We start from the raw sequence: 16,928 nt of genomic DNA on the forward strand, positions 1-16,928 counted from the left end.
CAAGCAGCAAATTAGGAGTTTATTGTGGCAAAAGTCATAGTTAATGGTTTGTTAATAACGAGAATTGGACCTTAAAATAAAGTGTGACAAAATATATTTTTCCATTGCTTCTAAGCTTCAATAAATAAACTTGAAATGGAATTACTTGTAATATATATATATATATATATATATATTCAAAAAAATTAAAATAAAAAGGCATTCTTTCTATGGCTTCCAGATTAACAAATTACATTTTTAGTGACTAGTATCAGTGTTATTTATGCCTGATTGCGTTCTCTCAGAAAGGTGACAGATATTTGTACCATTTTTCCTGAGAGTGTAAGAAAAACTCCATAAATCCCACATGCAATGGGTTAATTCTCCCAAGAATGATCCAACAATAACTTCAGGCACTAAAATGATGGGTCTTACCCGTCATTTGTTTTTCATCCAGTTGCTTCTCTTCACTCGGCATCTCGCTGACAGACTGGTGAGGTTCTGCATCTTGAACTTTGGCAGGCTCCGAATCGTTTGATGGAACTGGCTGTGCGTTTTCTTCTTCCACATGTGATTGAATCTCCGTCTGTATTCCTTCTGCATCCGTGCGCACAGGATCTGATTCAAAGCCGGCATTTCTACAGACGGAACATATGTGATCATCTTTGGACTGTGGATGTGCGTGACCTTCACCTAGACGCTCACATTCTGGGTGGAACCACCTGAAGAAAAAGAGGCAGCCAATGATTCACCTTTTCACTGCATCCAAAATTAGGTTCCAGATATGGACTTTCTGGACATGCAACAGCTACTGAACTAGACTACAGATTAGAGATGGAAATGTACCTTTTGCATTGATGGCAAGAAAGCAGGTCTTTGTGGATGTTGGGATCTGCGTCGCTGGGACATAAGCAGGGGACGGTGGTGTCCTGTTGATCGCCACAGTTTTGGCACAGTAGGCTGTTGTGGTGCCATTGATCACTGCTCCGGGTGCCACACTGAACACACATCCGGCAGTTCTACAAACACACGGCTACGATTAGCTATACTGCATTCAAGAAATGGGAGATAATGATAACGATGTCTCTCAGAGCCACCCATACCTTACACCTCCAGCCGTTGGTGGGGATAGAGTCCATAGCCGGCTGCAAGCAGAAAGTGTGATAGCCTTTGTCGCACATATCGCACACTAGCATTTTAGTGTCTTCTCCAGGCTCCCTGAAAGATACAAGGACACAATCAAACTAATTCATTCTACCAATGCATCATTTTATTTTTTTAATGAATGAATTTGTGTTATGCTTAAAAATCTGTTCATTGGTTAATGGTAAGTTCCCTTAATATATATGGTGAAAAACTAGTAAATCTAATAGGAGATCTGGGGCCAGATTTACTAACAGCTTGCGCCAACGCAGACCGTCTTTTGGCGTTAAAATAGTACTGTCAGGATTTACTAAAGACGTGCAGTAAAGAATTAGCGCTGAAAAGGCGTTGGACACAGTTATGTTTCCGCCTGAAATGATTGATTATGCTTTTGTAGGAGTTTCCCTTCAGACGCAAAATTTATGGGAGGAGAGTATTAAAATGAATCACGCAACGCGATTTACTAACGTCTGCGCTCGTCAAATTACTGGTATTTGCGCCATTATTTAATGTCGCAAATGTCTTATAGCAGGCGGTAATTTGCGCAGCTCTTGGTCGATTGCGCTGGTCATTATGAAAATTATCTGGCTGCGTTTGTGTTCTTTAATGTACGCATTGTTATTAAACCACCTTATGGAATTGCGCTTTAACGCTAATTTGCCCTGTTTAGTAAATCTGACCCTTAATGTAATTTCAGTCAAATTCTCTTAAATTTACAGGGGTTTTTTTTGTAAGTGAAAATCAAATAATCTTTTAAGATAATTTTTTTTAAAGAAATATTTTAAGATATGTTTTGCACTTTAATTTTGTTGTAAAATTTGTGCAACAATAAAGGTATTCTGACTCCCATTCTGATAATTTACAGCAAAAAAAACATATCCCAGAATTCACCTTTGATGTTTTTTCATATAAGTAACTGTTTCTTATTTGTTTTGTTTTTTTCTTATCAGCTATGTACATTATGGTTTATCACACATTGTATGTCGTTAAATTAATGGTTGCATTATTTTAGTGTTATATGTGTTACCATGATGGTGTTTAGTATTTGTGTGTATGACACTGTGTGAATCTGTTATATATTACTATTTACCTCAGGTTTTGGAAAAGCAATGTGTGATGAGCTTTGATTCATCATGTGGCTCTCATTACCATGTGTGTTTTTGATGGTTGTCAATGTGTATTATAAAGATAAAAAAGAGATTTTACTACTTCAATAGGTTGATAAAATGTAAAAACAAAAAAAACTAACATGTTGCTACTGTATTTTTACGGTAAAGTTCTAGCAACCACAGCTGCAGTTTTTTAACTGTATGTTACCCCATAGATTTTTATATACAACATATCATTTAATGTGTATAATTAGTGACTACACATTAAGCCCATATGAGACGTGAGCAGGTGTCGGTTTATTCCACAGAAAAGCAAACTAATGCAACCTCAAAGGATGCATGAGCAAATAAAGATGAGCTATTGAGGATGGCTCTACAGAAATGAGTAACAGCGCAGGCACGCATCACAGACTGGGGAGAATGAAAGGCAAAGCTTGGCTGCAACTCACTTGCATGTCTGACAGACTTTGCACTCGGGGCACTGCCAGCCTGCCCTCTTCAGAGGAGTGACGCTGATGTCCAGACACATGCCGTGGTAGTGCAACCCACAGCTGGTGCAAAAAAGCTGGTCCAGGAGATCCCCGGGGCTGTCGCACAATATACAGTTCGCCTCTTCTTCAACTGAGAGAAAGAAAGATGAGCGGAAAATCAACGTGAACCTTATTTACCATTTAAATCCAAGGTCCTAGTGTACTTGTGAACTATTAGTGCACATTATGCCCACTTTACATGACCTAATCCAATTTCCAATGACTTTTAGAATTTAATTAAATAATTATTTAATTATATTAAACATGCAATTAAATAACCATTATTGATATGATAAATAAAACAACAATAATAATATTGTCAATAACCAATATGTACTGTGAATCCCTACTCTAAAGGAATTTTTAATACAGGCAAATTTTTGTTGTTGTCTGTCTACCAGTGAGACGCTTTGTGCTGTCAAGCGATTAGTCGCAATTAAATCGCATCCAAAATAAAAGTTTTAGTTTACGTAATGTGGCTGTTGTGTGTATATATATATATATATATATATATATATATATATATATATATATATATATATATATATATATATATATATATATATATATATATATATATATAAATAAAAATATATAAAAACACATACAGTATATATTTTGAAAATATTTACATGTATATATTTATATTCATATCATTTATATTATATATAAACATAATATATAAACATAACGTATTTTACTTAAACATTTACATGCATGTGTGTGAATTTATATATACACTATTGATGTACACAACATACACATATATATTATGTAAACAAAAACTTTTATTTTGGATGTGATTAATCGCTGGAAAGCACTATTTGCGATTTTCAAAACAACAAAAATATCCAGAAGATTCAGACTAAAGGTCTCTGCACACTGAATCCGAAATTTTCGTATGCGTTTTTTCGTATTCGTTATCCTAAAAATTCGTCATGCACAGAAACTTTGCACACTGAGTCCAATGCGTACTAATTAATCTGTTGCAAAAAAATACATTGCAAAACAGTACTAAATGGAGTCTTCAAGCATTGAGGATGATTTTGTTGTCCTCTCACTTCTTAAAAAAAGGAAAAAAGGAAATATTGGGTCCATCCTTATTAAGGAGCAGCGGGATTATCACGGGGCGATTCATAGTTTACTTCAGGATGTCAGTGGCTCAGTTTGATGCTTTGCTAGCGATACTGGAGTCACATATTAAAAAGACCACCACCAATTTCTGTGAACTCAGTGTGCAAGGATCTATATACAGTGCTTTGTGCTGCGAGATGAAGTGGATGAACTTGACAATTGCCATTCTGGATTTTGGCGTTAGGCGTTTGTGACAGTGGTTCTGAACTGTCAAAACACCTCTCAAAATGCTTGCTACGGATGCGAAAAACGCAAAAAAACGAACCCGATCTGAATGTTTTTATGACGGATGAAATTTCGGAGGCAGTGTGTAAACGTGATTGACATAACGTGAGGTTGTACTTATTTTTTAACGTGCGCAAATTTCGGACAACATTTTTGGACTTCATGTGCATTGACCTTTAGAGAGATTTTTTTTGACAATTAAAAAGCCAAAATAACCTCTAAAAATTTAACAAGTATCAAATAGATGTGACTGATCAGCTATCAAAGTAAATGTTAGTGGTCATACACTGTGTTGTACTTTTATTAATCAGGGATGCATAAATTGATTAAAAATTCTGATAAAGTCATTTATAATTACGCAAAAGATTTCTATTTTAAAAATGCTGTTCTTTTGAACATTCTATTCAGAGAATCCTGAAAAAAGTAGCACTTTTCACAAAAACTTTAAGCAGTTAACAATGATAATAATCAGAAATGTTTCTTTAGCAGCAAATCAGCATATTAGAATGATTTCTGAAGGATCATGTGACACTGAAGACTGGAGTAATGATGCTGACAATTCAGCTTTGCATCACAGGAATAAATTACATTTGTCAATATAATAAAGTAGAAAACAGTGATTTTGAATTCTAATACTATTTCACAATAAATTTTACAGCATTTTCATATAAAAAAATTAGTCTCTTCAATATCTCTCTTGAACTTTCCAATGAGAGTGTATGAAACGGAGTTGGAATGAATTGTTTTTGTGGCTGAGTATTATTCAATGCTCTTTTTAAACAGGGGTCTGGAGTCTGACAGATTTTTATAGTACATCAAGGTCTTGCTTTGAAAGAGTGCATAAAAAGACCAAAAAATAAAGATGGTCCTCACATTTGCTGACGGCCAGCTCAATGTGCTCTGTGCACAGGGCAGAGCGCCTCCTGAAGTCCTGAAAGGTGCCGGCGGCCCCCGCACAGGGGTAATGGTACGAGCGATCACACCCCTCCTCACAGCACTTGATGGATGCTCCAAGGCGCTTACAATATGCACAATGCTATAAAAGAAAAGAGTCACAACAACTGATGAGACACTGACAAAGCAGACTCCAGTTGTGATGTTAAAACATGTTAAAAGAGGGCCATCAATTATTTTAAACACAGTCTATAGTCCTTAACTGAAACCTCACATGCATTAACTGCTCGTCACATAATTGACATTCAAGCTTAAATGTCTGGCAACTAATATTAAACCAAACAAATCTATACAATAAGACATGAAAGCTGACAGTGTAATGCCTGTGGTCAGACTAACAGCTAGGGAGAGCTGTGACATAAACCACAATGATGACAGACTGACGGATGTGTAATTATCCCATCATGCCTGTAATCTCCCACAGACCACAGACGAGCGGGCCAATTCACGAAACAGTTGTGCGCAGTATCTCAGCACCATTTATTGAAATGAAGTCATTGTCATCTAGATGTGCAGTAAGTCAAGTGCACTTTCTGCGAATGATAGAGCAGATTCAGGTGTGCGAATGAGAATGATGCAGTCACAGTAAAGTACAGCATATTACAGTAATCTGCTGCATTCTCCATAGAAATGTGCTCAGAATCGGCTTGCAAACTGGGAACTGCGCTGTGCAACACTAATTTGGGGTGTGGGGTCTTTGGGGAGGTGTTTATACAGATTTGCATAATTCCTTTAGTGAACTGGGAGTTAAAACAACTCAGACAGAATGTACAAACAAGGTTTTCAGCAATTCATTTTTAGTCCATACTTTTCAAACTCTTATATTTAAACTCTTGCCATACATCTAAGTAAATGTAAATTTTCATTTCATTTCAACTATCCCGTTCAATCATACTTTTCAACAATCATGTTCTCATCGTAATTTTATTTTTACCACGCTTTACATCGAACCCTCAGTATTAGTGTTGTCATAATACTGGCACTTCTGATATTATACCTAGAAAAAAAATTAATAAATTAATATTCAATACCACAGGGAAACAACTGTCACGAAATTAAGGCCATAAAATTTGAAAATGATCAAGGTTACTTTACTTTTCACCATATTCAAGGTATTTTCTTAACTGAAATTCTACTGTCTGAAATTCTTCATACCTTTTAGCTCTTAGTGGGATTATATCCTAATAATAATAATAATTATTCTAATAATTTTTTTTAGAGGTCGACCGATTCATCGGTTTTGCCGATTAAACGGCACCAATAGTTGATTGCCGCAACTATCGGTTAAATTAGAAATGCTAACTGAAACAAACATGTTGAAGATGAAGTACTAAAATCACTAAAACTACAAATAGAAAAAAAAAAATAAAAAAATTATTGGACTGTGAAAATAAAATTTAACTGGTGCATACTGTGTTCCCAAACTCACATGCAGAGATAGAGTTAACAGAGTTGTTCTGAGATGCTGAAAACACTGGATCTTGATCTGGTCGCATGTGAGAACACAGTGACGCGCTTCACTCTAAAACACTCTGAAACACAGTGTACTATAATACACACACACTGCAGTGTGAGTCACCTTGATGTCGGAGAAAAGAAAAGAGAGGGAGAAAGCGCAGCTGGGAATGGTGCATCAGTACTTGGAAAATTAGTATTGAAACAGTTCTAAATATTCAGAATCGGTATGCATTGAAAAATCAACATTTTTCACAACATGACTCACATATACCCTCATCAAGTACCTGCATTTGCTCGCAGCCCTCAACAACCACAGCCAAAAACCAGCAGCTGGAGCACGCAAGACCTCCGACAAGCCACCAAAATTGTGAAATAATAATTGCGGTTTACAAAAACAACTGTCACTGTGGCCTCACTGCGAATTACAAAATCTTTCGAACCTGTGCTACTAGTCAGACGATTCCTGCAAAAGCGTGTAATTCCTCATGCATCTCAGCTCTACAGTGGCATATCATTAACGGAGTAACAAAGACATGACAGGTTATTTCGTGGGTCAGGTGATCCAATTGTACTCTTCCCTAATGTTAGGTTCCATTTGGCATAAAGTATAGCTGTAACCTATAACAGCTTCCTGAAAACATGCAAGTATTTCCCTCTGAACACCAGCACTAGGCCAGTGTTCCTTTCTCTATTGGAATCGATCTGTTCTGCGTCTCTGTCCATCGTCCTGCTTAATGAGCTGCTCCAAAAGCAGCTGTCCGCTAAAAGTCAAGCAACGCCGTGAGACGAGTCCAGACATGACACGCCGTTAGCCCTCATGTTTACAGCTGCTCTCCACATCTTGTTAACTGCGCATTTTATTTCGCACCTACAGCAAATGGATTGCGTTAAGCGTGCGCTCAAATGGAGTGCCGCGTGATTTACGCACATCCATCTAAGGGCGATTCCACTCAATCTGATGAGCCACCTACATGAACGTTCAATTCACAAACACGGATTTCTTTAGCTCTGAACTGGCATTTACTATTAAACGCAGAATTGCTGTTAATTCACGAGATCAAATGGCAGAGCGCCATTAAGGAATGTGATTGGAGAGGGTCGCTGCACGGGGGGTGTTAAGTGATGAAGCCAATGACGCCGCAGCCCCTTTGAGTGCCGTGACCTTTTCTATTTCACAGCTGATCAGCGGCGACCTTTAGCAGCCAGTTAGATTCCTCCTCCAGCTCTAGTCTTTCACGGAAACACAGCAGCACGGTCATACGAGTCAGCAGGTATATGAAGAGCCCACAACCCTATCAGGTGTCATTAGAGTGATATTAAACAAGAGCAAGATATGAACTAAAAATTAAGCCTGCGCAGAAATAAAGTACGTACACGGAAATGCATGTACATTGTAAATACAACTTTTTTGTATACAAGATTTTTTATTTGTTTTCTCCTGTCACTATCTCCCTTACCTCATATGTAGCACAATATTTGGTTTAGATAAATTCCTATCATTGTATTTTAGTGTGATTTCCATGTGAATTTATGTACTTGTATTTTTTAGTATTTAATTTTTTCTTCTTGTGGGTGTGTATTTGTATAAGGTGCTCTGCTTTTGTTTTTAGGTTGACTTTTTAACATTCTGTCAAAGGTCTACAAATGAAAAATAGCCTTTTTGGCTAATTCTTTTTTACTAGATTAGATCTAAACTATTAGAATAGATTATCCAAAAATAATAATTTATGACATAATTAAATAATATATAAAACAGTTTAATTTCAACAAAAACCATAAATTACTATAAAATTACATATGTTGTTATTAACTAAAACTAAAACTATTAAAATTGTTTTTATTAAAACAAATAAAGCTGAAATAAAATGAAATATATATATTAGATCAAAACAAACTAATATTAGGAATGTTGCCTTGGCAACAAATTTAAATATGATGAGTTAAAGATGAAGAAAAAAAAATGGAAAAGCATTAACATTTAAAAAACATTGAATCAATAATATTATAATGAAAAATACAAAGATAAAAGCTAATTTTATAAATATGAATAAATAATATAATGTCACGATCACGCTGGGGACGAAGGAGCGAGGAGATGAGGAATTCACCGAAACGGTCTTTAATCATTCAATCACTGGAAACGTAGGAGAACCAACAAAGGAACATGGGAAGATATATAACAGCAGACAAAGAACCAAGGGATAACACAGGACTTATAAAGACAGGGAAATCAAAGGAGCAAACGAGAAGATTAATGAACTCAGGTTATAAGAATGAACGGTGATTAACTAATGAGAATAGGAAACACAACAGGAACACACACACGTGACATATAATAGTTTATAAATAATACTAAGATAATTATTTTAAAATTACTACATTTAACATATGAGATTTTGGAACTGAACAGGACCAGCTTACATTATCATTGTTTATATGCACCAATATGAACATTTTGGTGGAACCTGATAAATGGCAAAAATTCTGCAGTATTTTCAAAATGAATTAAAAATAAAGCACTAAAAACTCAAATCAATAGTTTAAAACTGATTTTCCTTTTTTTTTTTTTTCAATAATCAGAAAATGAATTGAGATTTGCTGAAGATTACATTTAACAGTTAGTTTTTAATGCTCAACTAAGTTAGAGCAAGATGACAGTCTAAACCTGAAAATAAAAATATCCAAAAAATTGACTGAAATTAAATATATGATATATTTATACAAAAAAAATAAATAATAATAATTAAAAAAACCTGTAACACCAGCAGATACGGTGGGGCAAAAAAGCGTTTAGTCAGCCACCAATTGTGCAAGTTCTCCCACTTAAAAAGATGAGAGAGGCCTGTAATTTTCATCATAGGTATACCTCAACTATGAGAGAAAAATGAGAGAAAAAAATCCAGAAAATCACATTGTAGGATTTTTAAAGAATTAATTGGTAAATTCCTCGGTAAAATAAGTATTTGGTCACCTACAAACAAGCAAGATTTCTGGCTCTCACAGACCTGTAACTTCTTCTTTAAGAGGCTCCTCTGTCCTCCACTCGTTACCTGTATTAATGGCATCTGTTTGAACTCGTTATCAGTATAAAAGACACCTGTCCACAACCTCAAACAGTCCAACTCCAAACTCCACCATGGCCAAGACCAAAGAGCTGTAAAAGGACACCAGAAACAAAATTGTAGACCTGCACCAGGCTGGGAAGACTGAATCTGCAATAGGTAAGCAGCTTGGTGTGAAGAAATCAACTGTGGGAGCAATTATTAGAAAATGGAAGACATACAAGACCACTGATAATCTCCCTCGATCTGGGGCTCCACGCAGATCTCACCCGTGGGGTCAAAATGATCACAAGAACTGTGAGCAAAAATCCCAGAACCACACGGGGACCTAGTGAATGACCTGCAGAGAGCTGGGACCAAAGTAACAAAGGCTACCATCAGTAACACACTGCGCCGCCAGGACTCAAATCCTGCAGTGCCAGGCGTGTCCCCTGCTTAAGCCAGTACATGTCCGGCCCGTCTGAAGTTTGCTAGAGAACATTTGGATGATCCAGAAGAGGATTGGGAGAATCAGATGAAACCAAAATAGAACTTTTGGTAAAAACTCAACTTGTCGTGTTTGGAGGAGAAAGAATGCTGAGTTGCATCCAAAGAACACCATACCTACTGTGAAGCATGGGGTGGAAACATCATGCTTTGGGGCTGTTTTTCTGCAAAGGGACCAGGACGACTGATCCGTGTAAGCGAAAGAATGAATGGGGCCATGTATCGTGAGATTTTGAGTGAAAACCTCCTTCCATCAGCAAGGGCATTGAAGATGAAAGCGTGGCTGGGTCTTTCAGCATGACAATGATCCCAAACACACCGCCCGGCAGCGAAGGAGTGGCTTCGTGAAGCATTTCAAGGTCATGGGCGGCCTAGCCAGTCTCAGATCTCAACCCCATCGAAAATCTTTGGAGGAGTTGAAAGTCTTTGTTGCCCAGCGACAGCCCCAAAACATTACTGCTCTAGAGGAGATCTGCATGGAGGAATGGGCCAAAATACCAGCAACAGTGTGTGAAAACCTTGTGAAGACTTACAGAAAATGTTTGACCTCTGTCATTGCCAACAAAAGGTATATAACAAAGTATTGAGATGAAATTTTGTTATTGACCAAATACTTAATTTTCCACCATAATTTGCAAATAAATTCTTTAAAAATCCTACAATGTGATTTTCTGGATTTATTTTTCTCATTTTGTCTCTCATAGTTGAGGTATACCTATGATGAAAATTACAGGCCTCTCTCATCTTTTTAAGTGGGAGAACTTGCACAATTGGTGGCTGACTAAATACTTTTTTGCCCCACTGTAATATGGACCAAAATCAAAAACACAACATATTCTGGCGTTCCACTATGCTGGAAGCCATATAGGACAAAATCTTAAAACAGCTTCAGGAAAGACAGCTGCCGTGGATAAAATTAAAATACACACACACATTATGGTCAATCAGCAAAAGAAAAAAAAAAAAACGCACTTTGATGCAGCCATTAAGAGAGCGGAGCGTTTTAACCCTCATTTGCATAACCTTTCAAGTACTTCAGTGAGGTGATGTAATATTTGCATAAAGTTTACAGTCATTACTTTATTCACGAGTCCTCGCATACTTCAGCCAAGATAAACGTCAGCTAAACCAGAGATATCCCAGCATACCTCTGTGCTCCCTGAGTGGATGGCTTTGTCCACGTTTAGCAGTGATTGATCCTCCGCTTGACACACAAAATTTGACCACAACGCGCAGCTCTGATGAGCCCAGCACTGACCTGCAAACACAAGGAAAGGGGAAAGGGATCAGAAGATGGCATGGGATCTTTTCAGGAAAATGTCATCATTTCTTTTCAACTGTATAAGGAGACATACTGTCTAAGCTCTCATTCAGTGTTTCAAAGAAGACAGAAAGTCACATTGGTTTGAGAAGCATAGTAAATTACAGTTAATGGCAGAACAGCCATTCAGTTCATTTTACTGGGCTAACAATTTCAGTTGCTCACCTCAAGTAAGTGTGATGTGTCTGACTACTCTGTCTAGTTTCAGGCTGTTTCCTGATAAAAGCCTTCATGCTTTGTTTTTAACCTCTTTAAATCATCCTCTGTACAATCAGTGGAAAAAGTCATTTGAACATATTAAAATGGATTTCAACAGCTTGATATGAGAGAAAATAAACTTGGTTTCTTTATAGAAATTGCACTGTCTTGTATAATATATATATTTTTCTGTTATTACTTACAAGAAACACTCTAAATTACAGTCTAGGCAACATATTTTCTATAGTTAGCTTTTCTCTGTCTGTGCCTCAGTAAAGTATTTAACAAGTTTTTACCCGACTCATCAAAGAGTGTTCGGACATCAATGCCGTCCGGCAGACCGACGTGGCGGAGCTCGTCCCAGAATCTGCCTCCTCCTTCCTCGGCCCCGACACTGCAGGACAGAGACAGACTGATTAGAGGTCATCCGAATTAGTCTTAAACCATATCCTAACCAAGATTATCTGTTTGACTGAACAATGGTGGACAGGGCTCAAATAATACTAGATATCTTATTATCCTTAGATATTGTTTATTATCCAAACTGATTTTATTTCCCATCAAACGGTTCAATTTTAACAACACTGGCGGCAACAAAAAACGGCAGAAAGGCTGAATGAAAATGCAAATTCACTCTCTGACAGTAGGGGGCGCTTTTGGACAAGCAGAAATATAGCAGTTACCATGGTTATCCCTGTACACAAAGCAGCAATATTTTATTAGGCATTATATGGAAATAACTTGAGGAAGAAAGTGTCAACGAAACCTTTCTGAGGCAAGTCAGTTTCCGTTCATTCATAATGTTTCCCCCTCTAAACTGGTAAATACACTGCCACTCCTTGCTCATCTTCCAAGCGGACATTTCTCCGAGCCCTCATCGAGTGACTAAGAAAACTCTTGCATGCAATGTCTGACTTGAAATAATTGTTTTACCGCAAAAAAACATTAGAATGACAGTCGGCTCTGATAGCCTTGTGGACAGCACACCGATATTCATCACCGATGCTCTACAAGCGTCCCGAGTTCGAATCCCGACTGGAGGACCTTTCCCGATCCCGCCCCCCTATCTCTCTCCCACTTAATTTCCTGTCAGCTCTGACCTGTCCTATCATAATAAAGGCAAAAATACCCAAGAAAAAAACATTAAAATTACTACATTTCGACTAGTCGACTATTATTTCCAATGTCAACTAGCAGCTGCTGTTCCATTTAGTCGACTAGTGGACTCCCTATTAAAACAGTCATTGTTTTTCCATCTGCATTTCCATTCAGTGACATTTAAAGGGGTCATAACATAAGAAATCTAATTTTCTTATCTTTTGGCAGTATAAAAAAAGCATTTATGTAAATAAGCTCCCAAAATGACCCTTGTTTGGAATGTTGTGGGATCTGTGCTGTCATATGGGCAAACACATTTGCATATGAGTGCCTCCAGAGCAAGACAAAAATATCAACAAATATTTATACATTATCAGATCACAGGCCCCGCGCACTTGCATTGCATTAATCCCCCAAAAACCTAAAGTCTCTATTTCTGAACAGTGTGACATCATACTGCTCATCCCCCGCCCACAACCACTGACGGATTGTCCCGTATTAACATATTCCCACATTTAGCCAGTTGTGCGCTGTCTGCCATTTTCTCTGCACTGAAACAGCTGTAGCGACAACAGTGTCTTGTAAGCAATGCAGGTGTTTGTAGGTGTTATGGATGTAAAAGTGTACACAAGAGTCTTAATTTTTTCAACATCAGAGTCTCTGAGGATGCAGTGGATTGGTTTTGTTTTTGATGGTAATGTGCCACCGAATACACAAAAAACTGAAGAGGGGGTGGGGGAGCAGTAGCTCATTAGCATTTAAAGACACATGCACTGAAATGGCTCACTGTGAACAGAGCTGTTTTTGACAGGGTGTTGTTTTACACGGCCATTGAGGAATTTTAACCAAAGTATTTTGCAGACATTTCATGGAGACCCTAAAGAATCATACCAACTTGTGAAAAATGGGCATCCAATGTCCGCTTTAACAGCTTGACACCCGTTTACACCAGACATGAGCACTGTGTTGCATCATGTCGAAACAAACAGAATCCATTAATCACTGACATTGACTATACTAGATAAAATATACAATTTCTGACGTATTTCATGCACTTGAGCTACTCCAGACAACAGGACAAATGAAAGAGCAAAGCAACATCCATTTTAAACAATGTTAGCATCTGTACAGCATTTTATGACAGTCTTTTATGACAGATTGTCTTGTAAATGAGGCAAAGTGTAATGGGCAGTTTGCAAAGAAACTTTTGTTGAAAGATGTAGCAGCCAACTGTATTGTATCTGAGAGCAGCTACATCACAAAGCACAAGTAAACAATTTCATAATGCTTTGTCTTTAGATGACGGGTTTTATATGAATAATGTTTTCAAAACACTTGCTCACATGCAATAATGAGGGGGTGTTAATACTGTTTCCCATGTAATTGTGTAAGCTAATCAAAGCTGTGGCTGTTTTATTGACGAGCCTTAAGTGAGATGCTCCCCTAAAACGGATTATCTCAGACAGTGGGTCAGAATGACAGTTGTTTTTTTTTTTTTTGGGCAAATATATAATTTTTTTGTGCAAATGACCATTTTAATATACAGATACGTTGACTGAAATTTTGGACCAATGAGATTTTGCTGTGAGCGGAGCTACTCAGCATGATGTGACATCAATAGCCCGGTACACACCAAGCCGACGGTTGGCCGTCGTGCAGTTTTTGTTCGTCGGCCGACTAAGTTTTCTCAGTGTGTTCTGCGCCGTCGGCTGAAGTTGGTCCTCGTCGGCTTTTTTTCGGCCGATTCGACATGTTGAATCGGCGTCGGAGCTCGTCGGTCAGTCGGGCCATTTGATCATTCTGATTGGCTGTTCAGCTGGCAAACCGGTGCGCGAGAAAGGCGCAGAACGGACGTTATTTATATTTAATTTAATGAAAAGATTAACCATTATATCAAAAGCAATAAAGGACCGTTTCTGTAATAATAATAATAATAATAATAATAATAATAATAGTGCGACCACACTGCCACATAAAACAAGTAACACAACATCAGAGATGTGATTTTCCAAAATATGTTTCCTTTGAATGTAGAACATTTACAGAACCTTTCAATGGTCTGGCACCAGCTTATTCACAAAATATGCTACAATGTCAGTCTGCCAAATATCAAATTAGATCACCCAACTGCATCCAAGTCCAATTAATCTCTAAACAAACGGTCTCTGGCTGCTCTGCCTTTAAATTTCTGACACTAATAATGGAATAAGGTAGCGCAAAACACTGAAATTGGTCATTTGTGTCTCTGCATCAGCTTTCATTAATTCATTTACAAATATTACAAAATAAATATTTTTACTAACACCTAAAAATTCTCTGGCCAGATCAAGTAACAGTCACCTGGGTTATATACAAACAAATAAAATATACGCTAACTGAAATAATAATAATAAAAGAAAAACTTACTTATTTTATTTCAGTGAGTTTCCAAGGCAAATTCTAACTATAATAGTATCTAAAATAATACAGATCCAAATTTAATTTATATAGCATTATTTATTATATTTGTATTCCTAATTGTTCCCTTTCAGTTCTCCAAGAGCTTAATATCCTCTTAGCATTTTTTATTTTATTTTTTTTTATGTGAACTGGCTAAAAAAATAAATAAATAAAATAAATACTGGGTATACATTTTTAATGTAACATGCAAATAAATTTTAATTTAACATTTTTGCAATGCCTATTCAATGATTATTCATCTTTAAATGATGTTTTTTTATGTAACTTGGGTAAAAAAATTAAAATAAAAAACTAAAAAATAAATAAAATAAATGTGTACTGTGTATGAATTTTTAATGTAACGTATAAATTGTGCATGTCTATAAATGATCTTCATTTAGGCTTTTTCACTAATTATAATGATATACAGAAGTGCGGTTGATTAAATCTTAATTAATAAGTTCATATCATGTACTTAATTCAATTAAAATGTTTCCCAGTCCTAATTTCTATAGAGCACATACAGACTGAGAAGAGTGAGATGAATGTGTACATGCTGTCTAACTGCTGGCCCTCTATCATGAGCCACCGGCACCAGGAGAGTGTTAATTTATTCTTGACATTCAGGCACTGGAGGGGTTTGACTCACAGCCATTTTAATTTAGGTGTGGGGGGGTTGTGTGGGATGGTGCTGATTGATTAACCACTTACACAGAAATGACTCATCGTAAATACATCATGAGACAAAAATGCATCCATCACAGCAGCGCATCTCATTACACCCCTCCTCTATCCACCTGCTGGGACGGCTGGCATATACGAGGGGTCAGCGGTGATTTCAAACGCAGCGTGTGCTGCTGACTGACATTCTGAGTAATCCCTCGACAATAGATGGAGATGATACAAAATATAATTTCTGAGAATAACGTGACAGATTATTTTACCTAGTAGCACTCATACTGTATACAAATGGGATTTCATGCTATTTTGCATAACCTTACAAAGCAATTAATTTATGTACATTAGCCAACAAACCAACACAAACAAACATGTTTCAGCTGAAGACAATATATAACTAGCATGCAGTGCTGGAATTGTGTAAAGGTGCTTCATGCGACCTGCTTCATTTTCTTCTTTGTACCACAGTGAATGTAGGTATGCACTAATATTAGAATTCAGGCCAATACCGATATGTCAATAATTATGTTATGGTTAATAAATTAATGGTTTTTCAATTCTATTTTCTGTAAATAAATAAAAAATTACATGCTAAAAACTTTAACATCTTTGTAAAAGCTACAAATTAATTTAGCCTTAACATTATTATAATGTAATGTATGAACAATGGATGTTCATCTTGAGATATTCAATTTGCTAAACATTAAATTTAAAAGATTGTTTTAAATATGAACTTTAAGTGAGTGTTAGATGACAGAAAATGTAAAATAAAAAATAAAAAATAGGAAAAGGAGCATTAACATTAAATATTTAATATGGGCTGACACTGTTTATAAAAATGTGTGTGTGTGTGTGTGTGTGTGTGTGTGTGTGTATGTATGTATGTATATGTATATGTATATATAGATATAGATATAAGAGTGAGAGACAAAAGAAAAGTTAATTGTCATAAAAAATAAAATCCTAATGGAAATAATAATAATAAATAATAATAATAAAAAATGTAAATAAAAAAAGATAGGTTTCATTTTTTTAATAGAAATTTCTTTCGATTTTGGGACAAACTATTTATTATAAAGGTTAATAATTATAATGACTACTTCCCAAAAGAAAG

The 16,928-nt window shown here is 36.5% G+C and overlaps 1 protein-coding gene across 1 annotated transcript in view; it reads right to left on the reverse strand.

Moving 5' to 3' along the window:
- kmt2cb (lysine (K)-specific methyltransferase 2Cb) overlaps positions 1–16,928 on the reverse strand; it is a 130,796-nt gene that overhangs the window by 79,020 nt on the left and 34,848 nt on the right. The window contains 7 exon segments of the mRNA XM_058760987.1: positions 415–701; positions 826–998; positions 1,083–1,197; positions 2,681–2,852; positions 4,994–5,156; positions 11,229–11,338; positions 11,896–11,993. Of these exon segments, the coding sequence (XP_058616970.1) occupies positions 415–701; positions 826–998; positions 1,083–1,197; positions 2,681–2,852; positions 4,994–5,156; positions 11,229–11,338; positions 11,896–11,993 (1,118 nt within the window).

This window comes from Onychostoma macrolepis, chromosome 02 (genome assembly GCF_012432095.1).
Source record: "Onychostoma macrolepis isolate SWU-2019 chromosome 02, ASM1243209v1, whole genome shotgun sequence".
Lineage (NCBI taxonomy): Eukaryota > Metazoa > Chordata > Actinopteri > Cypriniformes > Cyprinidae > Onychostoma > Onychostoma macrolepis.